Here is a 21871-nt window from a genome sequence, read left to right on the forward strand (position 1 = left end):
AAGTCTTTCATCTCCTTGGTTAAGTCCTAAGTAGTTTGTCCTTTGTGAGATTATTAGAAATGGAATTATTTTGTGATATCCTTTTCAGATTGCTAATTGTTAGGTATAGAAATGCAACTGATTTTGTGTATTGACTTTGTATTCTGTTACTTTGCCAAATTTTATTAGCTCTAACTGATTTTTTGTGAAATATTTGGGGTTTTCTACATATAAGACCATATTATCTGCAGACAGATACTTTTACTTCTTCCTTTCCAACTTGGATGCCTTCTTTTTCATTTTCTTGCCTAACTGCTCTGGATAGAACTTCCAGTAGAATGTTTAATAGAAGTGGTGAAAGTGAACATCCTAGCCTTGTCACTGATCTTAGAGGAAAAGCTTTCAGTCTCTTACCATTGAGTATGACATTTGCTGTGGGCTATTCATAAATGGCTTTTATTATGTTGAGATAGTTCCCTTCTGTTCCTAGTTGTTGAGTGTCTTTTATCATGAATAGTTGTTGAATTTTGTCAAATGCTGCTTCTGCATTGATTCAGATGATCACATTTTTTTCCTTTATTCTGTTAATATGATGTATTACATTGATCAGTTTTTTTGAACCATCCTTGCATTCCAGGAATACATTTTTCATTTGTTCATTTACTTTTATTTTATTGCACCTGTATAGTTAAAATAGGTTTATTGTAGACAACATATAGTTGGATCTTGTTTTTTGATCCACTTTGACAATCTCTTTTAGTTGATGCATTTAGACCTTTGATGTTTAAAATGAGAATTGATATAATTGGATTAATATCTACCTTATTTGTCACTGTTTTCTATTTGTTGCCCTTGTTCTTTGTTTCTATTTTTGCCTTCCAGCCCTTTTCTGCCTTTCATGATTTTAATTGAGCATATTTTATCATTTCATTTCCTCTCCTCACTTATCATGTCAATTGTACTATTTTTTTAGTAGTTGCCCTAGAGTTTGCAATATACATATGCAACTAATCCAAGTTCATTCTCAAATAATGTTATACTGCTTCACAGGTAGTGTGAGTATTTTATAGTAACAAAATAATCCTAATTCCTCCCTCCCATCCTTATATCATTGCTGTCATTCATTTTGCTCATATATAAGCATACATAAGTGGATATTTATGAATACATTGTTGCTATTATTATTTTGAACAAACTATTGTCTGTTAAATCAATTAAGAATAAGAAAAATACATTTTTTAAAATTTTACCTTCACTTATTCTTCCTTCAGTGTTCTTCTTGTATGTAGATGGAAGTTTTTGACCTATATTATTTTCCTTCTCTCTAAAGAACATCTTTTAATATTTCTTGTAAGGCAGATCTACTGGCAACAAATTTCATTGATTTTTATTTGTCAGAGAAAGTCTTTATTTCTCTCCTCTTTTGAAGGATAATTTCTCAGGATACAGAATTATAGGTTGGTTTTTATTTTCTCTCAATACTTTATATATTTCACTTCACCCTCTTCTTGCTTGCATGGTTTCTGAAGAGAAGTCAGATGTAATTCTTATCTTTTTTCCTCCATAGATAAGATGCATTTTTCTTCGGGCTTGTCGGGATTTTTTTCTTGATCTTTGATTTTCTATTGTTTGAAAATGATATGCCTCAGTGTCATTTTGGGGACATATTTCCTGCTTTGTGCTTGGTGTGCTCTAAGGATCCTAGATCAGTGGTTTGGTGTCTGACATTAATTTGAGGAAAGTCATTATTGTTTCAAATATTTCTCCTGATCATTTCTCTCTTCCTTCTCCTTCTTGCATTTCCATTAGGCATTTTTACAGCCACAGTTTTTGGATATTCTGTTTTCTTCTTCCAGTCTTTCTGCTCTTTGCTTTTCAGTTTTGGAAGTTTCTATTGAGATATCCTCAAGCTCAGAGACCCACTTCTCAGCTGTGTTCAGTCTACTTATAAGCCCATCAAAGGCACTCTTCATTTCTGTTACAGTATTTCGTTTTGTTTTGCTTTTTATCTCTAACATTTCTTTTTTTTTTTCTTAGAATTCCCATCTCTTTGCCTATCTGTTCTTGCATGCTGTCCTCTTTATCCATTAGAGCCCTTAGCATATTAGTCATAGTTGCTTTGAATTTCTGGTCTGATAATTCCAAAATCCATGCCATATCTGAATCTGGTTCTGATGCTTGCTCTGTCTCTTCAAACTATGGTTTTTATGCCTTTTAGTATGCCCTGTAATTTTTTCTTGATAGCTGGACATGATGCTCTGGGTAAAAGTAACTGCTGAAAATAAGGCCTTTAGTGATTTAGTGGTAAGGGGTGAGGAGAGGGGGAAGCATTCTATAATGCTATGATTACATCTCAGTCTTTTGGTGAGCCTGTGCCCCTGGGCTGTGAACTTCACAGGTGCTTCTCCCCCACCTCCCCCACAACACACACGTGTAGAAGGGATAGGATGGCTAGGGTGGGCTGGAGTTGAGTATTTCCCTTCCACCAGGTCAGTTAGTCTCTCATGAAACCCCAGCAGGTTAGGCTCTGGCTAACTAGTTTCCCCTGAGGACAAACGTTGTTAAAAAGAACAGAATGCTCTGGCATATTTTGAAATGATTCCTTTTCCCCTTCCACTGCCAGAAGCACATGGGGATTTTTCTCCAATATTCACTTAAGAACCTGGTAGAATTCCAGGAGTAAAACTCACAAAAGCGTGGGGGCCCAGTGAAGGCCTCCCCTGAGGTTTTTGTCTCTCAGACTTATCCACACTGAGCCTCCAGCAACTAATCAATTACACTTTCGGTTTTCCTACCTGCACACCAATTCCCATGGAGGTTTCTGCTCCATCAATTTGTAATTCTCTCTATTTACCTATCTCTCCAATTCTGGGGGCAGTGGTTTGCCCTGTGACCTCACTTCTCTTACAGGTCTAAGAAGAGTTGTTGATTTTTCAGTTTGTTCAGCTTTCACTGGTTGTTAGGACAGAGTGGCAACTTTCAAGCTTGTCATATGCCAGACCAGAGACTGGAAACCACTACTTTTTAGAATTTTCAAAACAATTAAAACAATCCAAATACCCATCAGCTGGTGGATAGAAAAATAAAATGTGGTACGTCTATACAAAGTAATATTATTTAGCAATAAAGAGGAATAAAGTACTGATACATGACACTAATATGGATGAACCGCAAAAGCACACGAAATACAAAAAGCCAGATGAAAAGACCACCTGTTGCATGATTCCATTTATATGAAATGTTCAGAAAAGACAAAAAGTAAATTAGTGGTTGCCTGGGAGTGGGAATGAAAACTATAATTGACTGTAAATGGGCACGGGGATTCTTATTGGGTGATGGGAAGGTTCTAAAACAGGATTGTGCTTATGGTCATAGAACTCAGTAAATTTACTAAAAATCATTGTACACTTTAAAACAGGTGAATCTTGTAGAATGTAATAATACCTCAACAAAATCAATTATTAAAAATAATAAAGGTTTAATTGGAAAAAATATAGAAAGGCATTAAGAACAAAACAAGAAATGTCTTCTATTCTTATGTTAAAGACATAAGTTCCTCTTCTTCTTCCTCTTCTAAAGGGAATTGTGCTGCACCTCTGCCAGAAACCCTCACTGTTCACTTAAAAATATATCATGGGTATTTCCTGTGTCATTAAATTTTTGTGATTATATGCAAATACATAGACAATAGTTTACTATTCTCTGGTTGAACGTCCCTAGATCTCCTTCCCCATACATGATCCATGTGCCCACTGTTGTTGTTAGAGTCCATTTCTAGATATCAAAGTCCCGAGTCACAGGCGTGGACATTTTTAGGGCTTTTGGTAAATTTCTAATGTCCATCTCAACAGGCTGGGTATACATTTCCCCCTCCACCCACAGTTAAGCAGGTATCTCTTTCTAAACAACTATTCCCGCACCAAAGCTGGAGCCATGGTTTATTTTGTATCTTTACCAACTGGATAGGCAAAAAACGGTATCTCATTGTTGGTTTAAATTGAGTTTATTTTAATTATTAGGGAAGTTGCACACTTCTTCATACATTAATAGCCCCTTTGTATTATTTTCTTTTCTTTTGTTAAATGTTCATACTCGTCCTTTGCACATTTCTCTATGGGAGTATTCGTCCTTTTTGTAGAATTTAAGTGCTTTTTATAAAATAAGAGCATCCATCTTTATGCTCCCACATATGTTACAAATATTTATTTCAAGTTTGTGTTTGTAATTTAATTTTGTTTATGGTTTTTATTGGGTAGAAGTTTTATGTTATTTTTGTGGAGCTATCAAACTTTCTTTTATGGTTTCTGATGTTTTTGAAAGGCTTAGAAAGACCTCCTCTACCCAATATTGTATAATATTCACCTATATTTTCTTTTTTGGTACTTTTATAGTATTTTTTCTGCTCCTCCCCTTACCCATTTTCCATTAATCTTTAATTTATCTGGAATTTATTTTAGATTAAGATTGAATTCTAACTTAAATTTCTTCCAAATAATTGAATAATTGTCACAGCACAGTTAATGAATAATTCATTTACTTACTGATTGGAACTAGCCATCTTTCTCATGTTTTAAATACTTATCTCTACTTGAGTCTCTTTATGGGAGCTTTTATCCTGTTCCTTTGATCTATCTGTGTTTTCATATGCTATTAGAACATGAATTTAATTATTTGGCTTAATGATATATTTTAAAATCTGGCAGTACGAATCACCTCTCATTCTTTTTAAAACATGTTTTGGTCATTAGTTCATGTTTAGTCTTCCAGATACATTTTAGAGTCATTTTATCAGGAAAAGAAAAATCCTTTCATGATTCTGATTGGAATTAAACTGAAAAATTAATTTGGAAAAACTGACACCTCTACACGTGAACTTTACCATTCAGAAACACACCATGCCTCTTCATTTAAGGCTATGTTTATATCTCTCATTAAAGGTGTTTTTTTTATTTGTGTTGGTCATTTTTAATTTTTTTCTTTTCTTTTTATTTTTGTAAAGACAAAGTGTCACTATGTTGCTCAAGTTGGTCTTGAACTCTTGGCTTCAATCGTCATCTTCCTGCCTCGGCCTCTGGAAGTGTTGGGATTATAGGCATAAGCTACTGCTCCCAGCCTGTTTTTGTCATGTTTTAAAACTGGAATTGCAGTCCGGCACAGTGGCTCACACCTGTAATCCCAGCACTTTGGGAGGGAGGCCAAGGCAGGTGGCTCACCTGAGGTCAAGAGTTCCAGACCAGCCTGGCCAACATGGTGAAATCCCATCTCTACTAAAAATACAAAAATTATCCAGGCGTAGCAGCATGTGCTTGTAGTCCCAGCAACTTGAGAGACTGAGGTTGGAGAACCGCTTGAACCCAGGAAGCGGAGGCTGCAGTGAGCAGAGATTGTGCCATTGCACTCCAGCCTGAGCGACAAGAGTGAAACTCCATCTCAAATGAATAAATAAATAAATAAATAAAACTGGAATTGCACGCTTCTCATTTGGTTTATTATTAGTTATTTAATGTTTTTGCTGATATTGTAAAAGGAATTCATTTGCTATCAAGTTTTTTTAATGATTGTCACTGATATGAAGAAACACTATTAATTTGTGCTAACTGGTCATTTAACTTAACTCTCCTACTAGCTCCTACTTGTTTTCATGTTTAGGGATTATTTTAAGGGTTTTTATATCATTTGCAAATAAGAATTTATTTCTTTACAAATGTTGTGGCTCTAAATTATTTTTCTTTCTTATTTCATTGGTTAATGGTGTGATGCAAATCCTCCCCCATGCCTCCTATTTTTCTTTAATGAGAATGCCTCTAGTTTTTCACCATTAGTATGATATTAAAGGCTGATTTAAGCTAAAAAAGCTTCAAGGAAGTATTTCTTCTGGTGCTATTTTATTATGCATTCTTAACAGCAATAGATATTGGATTTTATTAAATGCCATCTTGCATTTTGTGAGTTGATTATATATTTTTTTCTTATTTGAACTATTGATGTGATGGAATGATATTCATAGATTTCTTTATATTGAACCAGTCTTAGATTCCTAGAATAAAACTCTGCGTGGTCATGGTATGTTATCCTGGTAGATTCTGCTTGCTATAGTTCTATTGAGAATTTTCACAGCAATATGAATAAGTTGGTAATCTTATTTTGGCCCTGTCGGGCTCTGTTATCAGGAATTTGCTGGTTGACTGAAATGAATGAGGAGGATTTTCGTATTTCTTGTGCTCCTGCACACTTTCTAGGTATGGCAGTTACCTAGGATATTATTGAACATTTCAGGGAGCAGGCAGCTTGTCTATAAAATCTTTTGAGCCAAGCATGCTTGCTAGAGCCCCATCCCTCCTCCCAACCACACACAATTTTACTCATCTTTCACAGGAGGAATCTTCGAGTATGCGGATGGCCCCAACGCCCAGGTCATGAATGCCGAGGAGCACGCCTTTCGATTTTCTGCCAACATCATCAACAGGAACAGGACTCTGCTGCCCAACACAACCTTGACCTATGACATACAGAGGATTCACTTCCATGACAGCTTCGAGGCGACCAAAAAGGGTGAGTGTGCAGCTCCTGCCTCTGTTCTCTTCCCAGCCTGGGGAGGGGAAGCGCTGCATTTGCTGTCCAAGATCCTGGGAACGGGCCAGAGCTCCAAGTAGGTTCAGAGCCTTTTCTACCTGGTTTGGGCTTGGAGCCAGACTGCCTGGACTTGCATCCTAGCAACTCTGATATTAGTTGTGTGACCTTGGACAAAATACCCTGTGCCTCAATTTTCTCATCTGCACAATGGATGCATTTCTGTAAAGTGCTTAGAATAGTAAGCGCTGGCACGTAGGAAGTACCATATAGGACTTTACTCTTATTGCACTTGGCTTCTTTGCCCTCCACATACTGAGCCACCAGGTCAGAGACCCAATTTCTGTGTCCCACCCACCTGCTTCTCCTTGCCTTGTATTCTGGCAGTCAGAGTCCCTGATATCGAGAGCAGTTACTGCTGACATTTTTTTTTTTTTAGACAGAGTCTCACTCTGTTGCCCAGGCTGGAGTACAGTGGCGCGATCTCCGCTCACTGCACCCTCCGCCTCCCAGGTTCAAGCAATTCTCCTCTCTCTGCCTCCTGAGTAGCTGGGACTACAGGTGCATGCCACCACACCCAGCTAATTTTTTGCATTTTTAGTAGAGATAGGGTTTCACCATGTTGGCCAGGCTGGTCTTGAACTCCTGACCTTAAGTGATCTACCCACCTCAGCCTCCCAGAGTACTGGGATTACAGGCCACTGTGCCCGGCCATTCTGACATTTTTGAGGCCACTCTGCTGAATCTCAGAGCTGATCTGCAGACAGACAAGAGGTGCCCCACCCTGGTTTAGCCTGGATCATCCGAAGAGTGATCCTTCACCCGTGACCCCTCTCTCTGCTGTTGTGCCTACTCCCTGCCTGTGTCCTCCCACTCTTTTCCCAGCATGCCCTGCAGCCTACCCTGTGCAGTGAAGTGTCCATCTCCCTGCTGAGAGTCTATGCTAACACCCTCTGCCCGGCCTTGTCCAGCTAGAAAATGACTGAACTCAACCAAAACTGCTCAATAAAAAGGTCAGGACACAGAACAAACGCCTGGAATCAGAGTGCAGAGGCCCTCGTGGGTACAACCACCCACAAAAAGCTAGACTGGGTTTTCTGTCTATGTTTGCTAAAAATTGCTAAAATAATACAATGACTCCCTAGTGGTACACCTGTGATTCAGCACAGGGACCTTCCCCAGCCAGGCAGGGAACCCCAGGGCAGAGTTTCCGAGCCCTCCCGGAGTTACTTCCTCCAGGAAATTATAGTCCTGCCCTATGTGAAACTGCCAAGTTGTTGGTGAGCAGGCCCAAGACAGAAACCTCCTAGCTCCTGAAAATCTAGCCCTGGGCTTCCAAGTGACCAAAGCCACAACCCCTCCACTCCCCGCCTCCCCCCAACCAGATGACATGACTTGCTTTCTTAAATTCTTGGATGGAACATCTCATGGTCTTTCCCCAAATCGTCATCAGAGCCCATGAGGGCCTTTCCAGTCTAGCTCCAACTTGGCCTTCCAGCCACATCCATACCATCTGCTCCCTTAGGCCCTGGGTTCTAGCCACACCTGCCCTCCTCAGGGTGCCATGCTTCCTCCCACCTCTGGGCTTCCGCACATGCTGCCCCCTCTGCTTGTAATTCCCTTTCTCCAGCCCACCCTCTCCTGCCCTTTGCCTGGCCAACTCATCCTTCTCTTCTCAAACTTCCAGTCCTCAGGGAGACCCTCCCCTAACCCCTAGACAAGGTCAGGTCTCCTTGCTTTCATCTTATAACACTCTGAACTTTTCTTTCACAAGCCTGACCTGTGTGTGTGAGAGAGAGGTCATGTGATTATTGTACATTTCTTCCACTTGTCTGCAAGCCCCCGTGTCTTTTTACTGCTCCACTATAGAACCTGGCATGGGCCTGGCACGCAGGAGGCACAAAATCAGTCCTGGTAGTTTGATCAGATGCACAAATGAAAGTGTGTCAAACCCACTTAATGAACATTGTTCCTTACAATCCCTGCAGGGAAAAAGGCCCTGCCCTTTATAGGTCCTGCCCAAGGAAGCTAGGTCATAGGACCAATAACTATAACAACCAGAAAATGAGAGAGAGCTACAGAAGTGTTGTGGTACAAGCAGGAAGGCTTCCTGGAGGAGGAGAGGTTTGAGTTGAGTTTTGAAGGATGGTGGGAAAGAGTGAGGAGTGGGATAAGGCAGAAGGTGGAGTGGAAAATGCAAGTTGTTTGAAGGAGCTAGTTTATGCACTTGAGAAGTCTGTTGAGCGCCCACTGTGTGCCAGGTGCTGGGGATCCCAAAGTGTTTAAGACAGAGGTGGCTGATTCCTGCGACCATGGAGCTTATAATCTAGTGGATGAAGCAACAGGTACCATACTGGGAGTTGCAGGAGAGAGTGCAGGAAAGGGAGGATGGAACGTTAGCTTGGTCAAGGAGCATGAGTTTATAAGAAACAGACACCTACTCAAGCTAGATCAAGGAAAAAGGAACTGCCACCCAAATCAAGATATAGACCATGTGAGCCCTCCAGAAGCCCCCATGGCCCTCCCAGTCATTCCTCTCCCAAGGTCACCACCGTTCTGACTGCTGGTGCCCCACACTGGGTTTTGCTGTTTTTGAACTTTACATAAATGAAATCATTCAGTGTCTACTCTTTTAAGACTTGCTCTTTGCTTTGTCTCGTATCCGTGAGATTGTCTACGTGGTTGAATATACTGGTCTTCATTGATGTACAGTGTTCTGTTACATGAATATGCCCCATTTTAAACAAATCCGTTTCACTTTTGTTGCACTTATGTGTTGGTTTCTGCTTGGGGCTATTACCTGCATTCCTGCTGTGGACGTTCGTGTAGATGTCTTGTGGTGCACATGTATACTCATTTTTGTTGGGTATATACTTAGGAGTGGAAGTATGCGGGTCACAGTATGTGCATATGTGCAGCCAAACTGTTTTCCAAAGCTGCTGCACAGTCTGAACTCCCCACAGCTATGTTTGAGAGTGGCACTTGCCCTACATCTTCACTAGCACTTGGTAAAGTCAGTTTTATTTTTAAATTTTGGCCATTCTGGTGGTTTCTGTAGTGAGTCTCATTATATATATGTAGTGAATCTCTGTCTCTCTCTCTCACTCTCTCTCTCTCTCACTATATATATATATTTTTTTTTTTGAGGTGGAATTTCACTCTTGTTGCCCAGGCTGGAGTGCAGTGGTGCCACCTCAGCTCATTGCAACCTCCGCCTCTTGGGTTCAAGCAATTCTCCTGCCTCAGCCTCCCAAGTAGCTGGGATTACAGGCATTCACCACCACACCCAAATAATTTTTTGTATTTTTAGTACAGGTAGGGTTTCATCATGTTGGCCAGACTGGTCTCGAACTCCTGACCTCGTGATCCACCCACCTCAGCCTCCCAAAGTGCTGGGATTACAAGTATGAGCCACCACGCCCCGCCTATATTCTTGATTTATATATTCTTGCGTCCTTTGTTGGAGAGATATCTCTATTGCATATATGCATTACATGTGGGCTTCCCTTTACATTCTCTTAACAGTTTCTTTTGAGGAGTAAAGTTCTTAATTTAAAGAAGTCCAATTTATCAATATTTTCCATTATGGTTAATGTATTTTGTGTTGTTTGAGAAGTCTTTGTTTAACCTAAGGTTATGAAGATATTCTCTCATTTTTTTCCTAGAAGTGCTGTTGTTTTATCTTTCATAGTTAGCTCTGTGATCTATCTCACACTGATTTTCTGTGTATGGTGGGAGGTAGGGGTTTGGGCTTATTTTTTCTATACAATGCTGATGGGAGTAAAACCTTCCATTTCTTAGGAGAACTATTTGGCAGTATCTACTAAAGCTTGTGCCTATAAGGATGTTTCTAGCCACTTTAATGATAATAATCAAAAGTTAGAAGTAAATTAAAGGTCCATCAGTAGGAGAATGGATAGATTCGGATATAATTATACAATGGAATTTTAATCAGCAATTAAAAAAAAGAATAAACTTTCTCCACTCAACATCATAGATGAACCTCACAGATATAGTATTGAGTGAAAGAAAAGAGATTTCCTCTGGGAGAGGGAGTAGTGTGCAGTGAGTGGATATTGACTGGGAAGGAGCAAGACAGACCCTTCTTAGGTGTTGGAAACGCTCTGTAGCTTGACTGAGATAGTGTAGCATACATGAGTGCATGACGTATGAATGAAATTATATGTGAAAATTCATAACAGTCATGTGCTTAACATTAATGCACTTTACTATATTTTATATCTCAATAAAAAAATTAAGTGCCATCTTTCTGCAACCCTCAATGTCCCTGTGATGACATGCCTAAGACAGATACCATCCCTCTGCTATGACTGGCAACACCACTGTCACACCTTGACCCATTCCTGCTGTTGGATCACACTCCCCTTTGGGTACCCTCCATCCCTCAGGGAGAGCCCCATGTTCCCATGATCTTTATTTTTTCTTTTCATCTTTGGTTTTTTAAACAGCATTCTCCTGAGGCATCTTTAGGACTCTTCCAAGGAACTTGCGGCTTGGGGAAAATTCTAATTAATCCAGCGATAATTCATTTTCCCTAGACAGAGGTCCTCGTCATTGCTTTCTTCCCCTCCAGCTGGATCCAGCCACCTCGGGCCCTGTAGGGGGAGGGGACACAGAGGCATAAAGCCTGGCACCACCTGCCCTGCCAGCTCTGCTTGAATTAGTCCTTCCCTCCACATGAGGCCGGGGGCCTTTCCCTGTTAAAATGGACTTTCACTTATTGTCTTTATCTTTACATGTTTTGTGGAAATTAAAAGATGAGTGACTTCCAGGCAGCGCCAGAGGCAGCAGCAGCGCAGAGAGTGTCTGTGTTTTCTTCCAAGGCTGACCGGAGTGGGCCTGGAATCGACCCAGGGCTCCCCAGGCTCCTCCGCCTTCACTTATTCTCTGGGCTGCTCAATTCCTTTTAAGACACAAATTGATTGGGATAATTTTTGCCATAACTACAATTGCCATGGAAAGGGAGTGGGGAGACGGCATTCAGGCTGTGGACTCCTGCAATGACTGTGAACCATTGAGTTACTGTAAAATGACCAGAAAATGGATTCAAAATTGAAGCCACAAATAATGTAATTACTGCAGTGTGATCAGGGCTACCAGAACAAGAGTTGGCTGCTGCCCTGGAAACATCTGGAAGAAAAGCTGCTGCTGCTGCTGCTGCTGCTGCTGCTGTAAGCCCTGCCCTGGTCCCTGTGGGGGCAGCAGTGTTCTTCCCAGCTGGGAAGTCCTCAGAGGGTGGAAGGAACATGGAGGAGACAGGAAAGGGGAGGTGGAGAGAGGCCAGGGAAAAGCAACAGGTGAAGGCCAGGACTGATGCTTCCTGCTATGCAAGAGTAAAGTCTAATCACTGCATCTCTTGCAGAATGAAACCCAGTGTGGTCGTCATCATCATCACCACCATTGACTCTACTATCAACACCAGTACACCAGCACCACAATTACTGTTTTCACGAGCAACAATGGTATCATCTCCACTCTTAATATCAGCACCACCAACACCACCCCTACTGTCATCACCTCCATCACTGCCATGACAGCAACATCTTCATCATCACCAGTCTCGTCAGCAACAACATCTCTGCCACCATCCCACTGATACTGTTAGTACCATCAACGTTGTGATCACCTCCTCTCTCATCAATGCTGACATCCCGTCATCCCCTGTCATTATCACCATTACAGTGAAGGCACTGACACATTTATCATTGTCAGTCTCATCAACACCAACATCAACATCACCATCCCGCCATTACTATCACAACATCAACATGATTAATTTCACCCTCAGCAATGCCGTCACCATTATCATCATTGGCAGCCTCACAATATGGTCTTTAGTATCACAACGATTTCAGTTGTCTTTGTCATAATCCTCACAGTCTGTGTCAAAATAAAAGTCACTTCTTTGAAGAACACTCTTACAATCCTCGGCATCATCAGACTTTGTGTTGGTCCACTCTCCCTTGCCTTGGTCCAACAACATGCCCAGACCTTGGGCATTACCTAAGAGGCCAGGCCGTGTAATGGTAGCAGTGGCAGGGAAGCCTGGACCTGACTGCTTCAAGGCATCAATCAATGAAGGAAATCTAAGAGGCAGATGCTTAGAGGTGGTGGTGGGAGGGAATGAGACATTCAAATCATTCAACCAAGTCTTCAAACTGAAGGTGTTCCGGGAAAAAAATAGACAGATAATATAGTGGGACAGAAACCAGAGGCATCAGGGGAAAGCTAGAAGGGTCAAAACAAAGGTAGGAGAGAGTATGAGGGAAACCTACAGGGTTTACAGGGTGCCCACGGCCTCAGGCTTGGGCAAGCCCTGGACTGCTGTCACTCACTGTTACCATCTCTTCCATGTTGGTACCCAGCTCCCATGGTTGCAGAGTGACTCACACATAGCCTCCTTCCTCAGGAAGTGCCTAATCTGAAGGGGACAAGGTGGTCGGGGAAGATATGCAACACCCCCAGACGGCAGAAGAATAGCACGAATGGGCAGTGAGGGTGCAGGTCCGAGCATGGCCTCCTTGGGGAGATGGAACTGAAAAAAGAACTAGTCCTAAATTTGACAATTCACCAGCAAACCCAGAGTTCCTGTTTTTAAAGCATTTATTATCACTGTGGTTTGTCTCACACACCTACTCACACCAAGGGCTACCCTAGGCATGTTGACTCAAAGGTGACAAGAGCAGGAACAAGATGGTGCTTCCCCGACTTGGCTCCCAGTCCCAGAACAACAGAAGCACCAGGAGGATGCCATGCCTCTGTTGTATGTGCTCTCCTGCACCTGGCCTTGGCCACAATGAATCCTGGGTTGCCCAGGAGATACCCTCTGTGCTGGCACTGCTGCTGTTCTGCCCCGTGTTACAGGGGGCTCCAGCAGACCCCTAACAAAAACTAGCCAGCTCATCACATTGCTATATCTTTCACCTTGCCCTTAAGTGGCAATCTCTGGTGTTCCTGGTAGAAGTACAGATTTCAGGAAAAATAACTTCTTTATATAAAATCTCCCATTTCCAGGAGGCAGTGGGAGTGGTGGATGTGAGTCAATAGGAAAAACACCCCAAGACCACATATTCTGATGGATTCAAAACTACCCTGTATCTCTGGATCAATCTGGATCAATCTGGACCATCCTTAAGCCCAGGCGAGAGGGACCCTTTCCCAGGGCCTGTGCTTTGATGTCTTGCCCTCTGCCTCCTCTGGTTGGCCTCTCCTCCCGGGACAAGGATTCAGTGGGACCAGGGGACATACCCACCAGGAGCCTGTGCCCTGCCCTTCCAGACTTTCCTCTAAGGATCTAGAACCCTGAATTTCCTGCCCACTTGCCCCTGAGCCCACTTCTAGGACATGCATGGGCCTCTTCCTTGGGTCTGTCTTCCAGAGGGAAAGCCATACTTGCAGGAGGTGCACTTTTACGCCCTAGGGGTGACCAAGGGGCAGCTGTTTGCAGTGGGTGTAGGCAGTGTTTGGACATAAGGGCTGGGGTTTCCACAGAGAATGCAAGGCCCCTTATGGTTCAGAATGGAGCCAGTGGTAAAAGAGAAAGGGGGAGAATGGGGTCCTGGTGCTACCTCCCCCCATGTCACTGTGTAGGAGAAGTCTCCATTCTCACCTGACTTTCCAGATTGTGATGAAGGTACATTTGTCAAGGTAAGAGAAAAGGACATGTTTCATTTAACAGTTTTTTAGCTTGACTAACAGCATGTAACTATTTAGCCATATGGTACGTAGACTTCCACTTATACTCTGGCCCCGGGCCCTGCAAATCTTAGGGGTAGGCCTGTGCCCAGTGGATCATTCCCAGAGGCCCTTGAGACAGCCAGGCCTCAATACACTGAATCCAGTGTATTCATTCCTGCTTCGGTGCTCTGTCCTGCCTCCTCCTGTGTGCATCAGATGTCATATGTGTGCACATAGTGTCATTCCCCTGTCCACAGGTAGGTGTGCTTGCTCATGCTCTGTTGGTGGATCTCCGATGGTTGCAACTGGCGGAAAACTAAAACCTAAATGGCGTAAGTCTTGGTTCATGCAAATTCTAAGTCCAGGGTTTTGCCTGGTGGGCGACTCCTGTGTTTTCTCTCTCTTGGCTCTGCTCAACCCACACTGACTATGTTCACAGACAGGCGCCCCTCTTTATGAGCACAAGATGGCTACTGCAGCTCCAGCTGTTACTTCCTTGAAGGTTCACTTAAAGAGGGAGGTGCCCCTTTCTCAGTCCAGTGGATCTCATGGCATCCCACTGGCTCTGACTGGCCCACAAATGTCCTCTAAACTCATGGCTGTGAACTAGGAAGGTCAGTGAGTGGTTTTCTGGGTGCGAGCCGCATTCTCTGCACCAGTGGGTTGACAGTGGAAAAGAGGGGTGAAGCCCCAAGGAAAATTACAGACAGTTGAGAAAAGAAGAGAGAATGGCTTCTGGGGAGCTCTCCCACCTACCCCAGAATGACTCTGAGAGGTCCCCTTTCTATGGATCTTTTAGGCAGAATCCCCCACTTTGAGCCCCAGCTGCCTTGGGTCTGCTCATTTGATGCTCTGTTGTGCCCACTGATGTTCTACCATCCCAGGCCGGTGGAAAGCATCTGCTGCCTCACCTGCCTGAGTTTTTGGACCTCCGCAAGAACCTGAACTGTTTGAAGGCAGGGATTCGGCATTCATTCAACATTCAGATGATGATTCGGCACTGTCGATACAGCAGTAAACCACATAGATCAAGGCCCTGCCTCTTTGGAACTTACATTCTACTGGGAGGAGAAAGTCAACCAATGGACAAGACTTCCAGTGATCGTTTAATAAAGAAGGAAATAAACAGGGCATGGGGGGACAGGGATTGCGATTATAAATTGTGCGGTGAAGGTCTCCCTAGTAAGACACAGACACAGAGGCCTCAAGGAGGAGGAGGAGGGAGTCTTGAGGCTCTATGAGGGAAGAGCATTCCAGCCAGAGAGGACAGCACGTGCAAATAGGCAGGAGTGCACTTAGCATGTTCAAGGAGCATCATGGAAGCCAGAGGAGCTTGAATGCTTTGAGGGAGGGAAAGAAGGATGGGAGACGAAGTCAGAAAAGTGGTGGTAGGGACAGGGAAGGGAGGAGCTGCAACAAGCAGGATCTCTGGCCACTGCTATGACTTTGGCTTTTGCACTGAGGAGCCCTTGAAGCAAAGGAGTGACGTAATCTACCTTATACTGTGGAAGTCTCACCCTGGCTGCTGAGTGCAGAATAGACAGGAGGGAGGATGACTGAGGAAGCTTCTGCAATAATCCAAGCCAAAGATGATGGCGGCTTGGACCAGGATGGGAGTCGGGGCTGGGAGTGGCGGGAAGTGGTCAGGTTGTGATGTATTTTGCAGGTGAAGCCAGAGGAGTTGTTGATGAATTGGGGTGTGGGATATGAGTGAATGAGAAGAATCAAGACAGAGCCATGGTTTTTGGCATATGGGTCCAGGGACCATGGAGCTGCTGTTTATGGAGGTGAGGGAGGTTTGGAGAAGAGGGGATCCTGTGCTGGACATGTCAGATCTGATATGCATGTCAGATATCCAACTGGTGATGTTGAGTAAGAGGTGAGATGCACAGGTCCGGGGTAGGGAACAGGCCGGGCTAGAGGTTGAAGTTGAAGCACCATCAGCCAGTTTGATTCTATTTGTTTCTCAAGTCCCCCCAAGAACAGAACCTGGCACAGAGCTGGTGATGCTAATCCCAGGATGACAACATTGAAGGTGGTGATCACTTTTGTCATGGGCACTTCCTAAGGAAAAGGGACGTACCCTGGCACTGTGCTCCAGTCTCCCACAACCATGTCTTTCCACCGTCATGTGGTCTTGCAAGGCAGGGACTGTTAGAACCCCTGTTTTCAGATGAGGAAACTGAGGTTCAGAGAGCTCATCCATTGTGCACCCACCGAGGGTTCCAGTTGCTGTTTTCCCCACATGTTTACAGGATCATCAGCATCACTGTCCCCATACCCACAGCCCCCATGCTGACCCCTGCGCTGCCCTACCCTCTGTTGCAGCCTGTGACCAGCTGGCACTGGGCGTGGTGGCGATCTTCGGCCCATCACAGGGCTCCTGCACCAACGCCGTCCAGTCCATCTGCAATGCCCTGGAGGTGCCCCACATCCAGCTGCGTTGGAAGCACCACCCGCTGGACAACAAGGACACCTTCTACGTGAACCTCTACCCCGACTACGCCTCGCTCAGTCATGCCATCCTCGACCTGGTCCAGTACCTCAAGTGGCGGTCGGCCACCGTGGTCTATGATGACAGTACAGGTGGGTGGCCAGGCCTGGCTAGGCTGGGGGCAACGGTTGAGGGGGGCAGAGGCCCAGGATCAGGCTCTTGTCTGTTTGTTCAGCACAGCTGCCCCGGGGGAAGAGGCTGTGTTCCATACCCCAGTTCCACTCGGTTATGCTGATGTTCACCCCTGCACCCACTCACACCCTGTGCACCCCAGCCGCACTCATATCTCACTCAGCCCCAGCACACCTCACCCCTGCCTCACACTCACCTCCTCCTCTAGCAGCACAAGTGTTCAAATCTGCACTGAACACCCACCCTAGCAGCAGCACACACATCTGCAAGCCACACCGACACCTGCCCATGCCCTTACGCTCACACATTTCCATCTGCTGCAAAACACATCCACCCTCACACTTGCACACTCACACACATAGCTTATGGCGTGGCCTAGTGTTAAGTGTGTACACACTGGAGCCAAACCACCTGGGTGTAAATCCCATCTCTATCACCTGCTGGCTGAGTAGCCTCTTTGTGCCTCAGTTTCCTATAAAATGTAAATCTGTAAAATGTGGGATTACAAGATGACAGTGACAAGCACTGACATGCAGTGAGCACTGAAGGTTGGTTCTTCTCATCCTCCTCACACCTGCACCCACCACACACACAATCTTCTCTACCCACACTCACACACAGAGACACCTGCACGTGCCCAGCTCTGCTCACACACACACCAGCCCCTGCCATACCGACTTGACCGCTGATCCCAGCCAGTGCCAAGCTTGCAGATGTCAGCACCAGGCTGTTGTCTCATCCTGCCAAGACAGAAGGAGGAGATGGGCTCTGGGGCCCGTGGCTATGAGCTGCGGGCCCAAAGCTGGGCTCCCTGATGTGGCTGCACCTGTCCCACATGCTCTGCCAGCTGGAGCTAATGCTGCCCACATTTTTCTGGGTAGGACCCACCTGACCCACTCCTGCCCTGCCTTCCAAGTCCAGCCTGGGCTCTGCCTTCCAGAAAACCCTTGCTCCAATGTGATACCCCCTGCCTCTCAAGTCCCAGGCCCTTAGAGAGGGCCCAGAGCACACACCTAGCAGATAACCACCAACAAACCCAGCAAACGCACTCTGGCTTTTCCTTTGGATCTCATTCACTGCTAGGAGCTGGAGATACTTGGATAAACAAAACCCACTCTTTCTGTCACCCAGGCTAGAGTGCAGTGGTGCCGTCACAGCTCACTGTCACCTCGACCTCTGGGATCAAGAGATCCTCCCACCTCAGTCTCCCAAATAGCTGGAACTATAGGCATGCAGCACCACACCTGGCTAATTTTGTATTTTTTTGTAGAGCCAAGGTCTGGCTACATTGCCCAGGCTGGTCTCCAACTCCTGGATTCAAGCAATCCTCCCACCTCAGCCTCCCAAAGTGCTGGGATTACAGGTGTGAGTCACCACACCACACCAAAACTCAGTTCTTGGTCTTGGCAAGCACTACATTGTAGGGAAACACAAACGGGACAACATAGCCATCTGCATGAACAGAGCCATCTCCATGTAGCTCTATGTACAGAGAGCTAATGTTCTGCCATAAGTCACAAAAAGAGCAAGCAGGAAAGGGAAAAGGGAAAGAAGAGCCACTGAGGGCACTGACCGCTGCCCGGTCCCTGCCTTCATCCTTAAGTCATCCTTGTGAGGATGTGTGGGGCAGGGACAGACCTGGAGAGTCCCCTGGAGATGGAATTCATACATGCTTCTGGATTCATCTGCTAAAGAAGGCTACTGTTTACCTGCTGCGAACCAAGTGGTGCAAGTGTGATCTTATTTCATTTCATGTAAATCTCATAGTAACTCCCTGGAGCGATGAATTAGAAATGAGGAAACTGAGTCCCAAAGAGGTGACATGCCCTGTGCACTGTCACCCAGCTAGTGAGTGCCAGAGCCAGCATGCACCTACAGGCCTGTTTGAGCCTAAAGTCTGTGCTGCTAGCCAGCATGGAGCTGTTTCTTCTCCTCTTTCTTTCCAAAGACTTGAGTCCCAAGACATTTCTTAGCCTGGCCTCTTAAGAGAGAGTGACCTTGGCAAGTCACTTAACCCATCTGGCCTTGCTCTGCCCACATGTCAAGAGCTGCTGCATCCAGCCTTGAAAGAGCCCTCCAGCTCTCAGCTGCCTGTGATTCAATGTCAGCTTTTGATTACCTCCTAATGGGGACTGGAAATAGTAGGGAGAGACTCCCTCAGAAAAGACAATTGGAAAGCTGTTTATTTAACTCAGGCTTCTACAAGCATCTATTGAGTTCCTGCTATTTCCAAAGCACCCGACAGAAGATCCTTGAGAGCAGGGATCCCCAGCCCGGCTTATTCACCCCAGCATGAAGACCTTGCCATTGAGGGGCGCCCCTGCCCACCTCCCAGCCACTCCAGTGTTTCTGCTGCATCGTGGAGTTGTTTCTTAATATACCACTGTGAATCATTATCTGTCTGTGAGTCTGTGTCTGCTTCCAGGCCAGGAGCTTTCAGTGCCTCCAGGATTTAACACAGGGTCTGGTACAGTGTAGATGTTTTTCATTGTTTGTTGGCACCGAGTTGGATTGGACTGGATTGGATTAGTTTGGATTGAATTGGAAATCAAGTTGAATTAAACCCTAATTAAATATTGAAGGAAAGAGTATACGGGTGAAGAAACGAAGATGTTGTTATCCTGTCTTCTTTTGAAAAGTTAATCTTAGCATAGAAGAATGGGTGCCTGCCCAGAGGTCGCACATAATTCTAGGCCATCAGAGCTAAGAATGAAACGGCATATACATTTAGTCAGAGCCACACCACTTGGGGAGTGGAAGCTCTATGGCCTTGGCTGGTCTGAGCTGACTTACCAGAGGAGGAGAGATTGGAGCAGGATAGGTGAATGAGGAGAGGATAGATGAATGAGGAGAGGAATCATGAGGGAATTACAGGTGGAGGGAACAGCATGAGCAAAAACTAGGTTGGACTGTACCTAGCAGCTTAACCAAGAGGACAGCCTGGCTAAGGGAGAGGATTCAGGTATGAAAGGTGGGAAGAAAAAGTCAGATTAACAGAGTGTAGCTGGCTATGCAAGGTCTCTGATGTCCAGCCTCAGAGTTCAGGTTTTATCTTTAAAGCAGCCAAGGATCATTGAGTATTGCTGAGCAAAGGAGTAGAATAATCAAAGCAGAGTTTTAGAAGGTGGTTCTAAGAGCAATGCACAGGGAGGGTTGGAAGGAGAGCCTAGAGCAAGGAGACTAGAGCACAGCCGACTGCACTGGTCCAGACAGGAGCAAAGGAGGCCAGAATTCAAGGGGTGCTTGGAAGAGAACATGGGGCCAGAATGGAAGAGAAGAAAGGGATGTGAACAGGGTAATGTTGAAGACATGTAACTGGAATGTCATGGGTACAGAGTGTCAAAGCAGACACTGACATAGTCTAGATGGAGGGTGGAGGAAGTGGCTTCGCATAGGAAAAGGTGCTTTATCATGATGATGGATACCATCCTAGCAAAACTGGCCAGAGCTGATGCTCAGGTCTGCAGCTCTTACCCACAAGTGCCTTTAGCTCTGGCTATAAGTACATGTCACTTCATTCTCAGCTCTGATGGCCTGGAATTACCTGTGATCACTGGGCAGGTACCCCCTCCTCTGGAATACAATTAACTTCTCAAAAGGAGGTAGGATAGCAACATCTTCATTTTTTCATCCTTATACTCTTTCCTTCAATATTTAATTAGAGTTTAATTCAACTTCATTTTCCATTTGATTCAGTTAAATTCAACTCAATTCAGTTCAACAAATATTTAAAACATAGGGGAGTCAATGGGTCAGTGAGTTTGATCAAGAAGACAATGAGCACTAGGGGCTCAGGGTTGGCGTCAGCCAAATAATATAACTTTGATGATGTATAGTGGGTAGAAAGAAGTGTGCTCCCAGAATCCGGATATGTCAAAGGGCAGGACAATGTATGGGTCATCAAACCCATGGAGTGGGAAGTACTCCACAGTGGGATTTGGCTGTTTGCTTTGGAGATTGTGTCCATCAGGATGTTTTGGCTGCAAGTAACAGACAGCCCAACTCACATTGACTCAAGCAATAAACTGTTATCTCACTGACAAGAATTCTGGAGATGGGCCTTTCCTGGGATGATTTAGCAGCTTGACAAAGTCAGGGTGCTGGGTCAGTATTGCCACAGCTCTCTTGGCCTTCAGCTCATAGTCACAATAGGGCTGCTGAAGCTCGGAGCATGCAGTAGGTGGCATACAGAAGGTAGAGGCCAATGGGATTTTCTTCTTCATTATTTTTTTATTTTAGAGACAGGGTCTCACTCTGTCACCCAGGCTGGAATGCAGCGGCACAATCATGGCTCCTGGCAACCTTGAACTCCAGGGCTCAAACGGTCCTCCCACCTCAGCCTCCCAAGTAGCTGGAACCCAGGCACATACCACCATGCCCTGCTAAGTTTTAAATTTTTTTATAGAGTCAGAGTCTTGCTGTATTGCCAAGGCTGGTCTCAAACTCCTGCTTTAGCCTCTCAAAGCACTGAGATTATAGGTATGAGCCACCACAACCAGCCCAATGAGATTTTTCTTAATGTGACTCATGCCTCTTATCAAAGAGGAAGATCTGTCTCAGAACCTTCTAGAAGACAATCCTGTGTAGCTCACTGGGTCCATACCTATTATTCTAGACATTGTCAGATGGGAATGGGATTGCCACTGATTGGCTCCTGCCAATCACGGGTCGTCTCATGGGACTGGTGCATTTTCACCCAAACACAATCACAGTTCTTTTAGAATGCTGGAAGGGAGTGCAGTTGTTATCTCTTTCTATAATAATGCTGTGTAACAAACCACCTCAAAAACTCAGTGGCTTAAAATAATAAGCATTTGTTTAACTCACAAGTCCGCAGGGTCAGTGATTTCTTGAACTTGGCTAGGTCGTTTTTCTGGGCTCACCTGGATCACTCACCTGCTTGGGGGTCAGCTGGCTGTTGGTTGATCTAGGCTGGCCTTGACTGAAATGCAGGTGTATTCAGCTCTCCACCTGTCTCTCATCCTCCAGCAAGATAGC

General features: G+C 44.8%; 1 protein-coding gene across 2 annotated transcripts in view; it reads left to right on the top strand.

The window, feature by feature from the left end:
- The window catches only part of GRIK3 (glutamate ionotropic receptor kainate type subunit 3), a 238704-nt gene that overhangs the window by 136854 nt on the left and 79979 nt on the right, over window positions 1–21871 (top strand). Inside the window, exons 2-3 of one of the 2 annotated variants that reach the window (XM_524666.9) lie at window positions 6355–6531; window positions 16576–16833. In XM_524666.9, the coding sequence (XP_524666.4) occupies window positions 6355–6531; window positions 16576–16833 (435 nt within the window). The remainder of the gene's footprint in view (window positions 1–6354; window positions 6532–16575; window positions 16834–21871) is intronic. The other variant, XM_016959390.4, reaches the window with a different exon arrangement.

The sequence above is a fragment of the Pan troglodytes genome, chromosome 1, assembly GCF_028858775.2.
Source record: "Pan troglodytes isolate AG18354 chromosome 1, NHGRI_mPanTro3-v2.0_pri, whole genome shotgun sequence".
NCBI lineage: Eukaryota > Metazoa > Chordata > Mammalia > Primates > Hominidae > Pan > Pan troglodytes.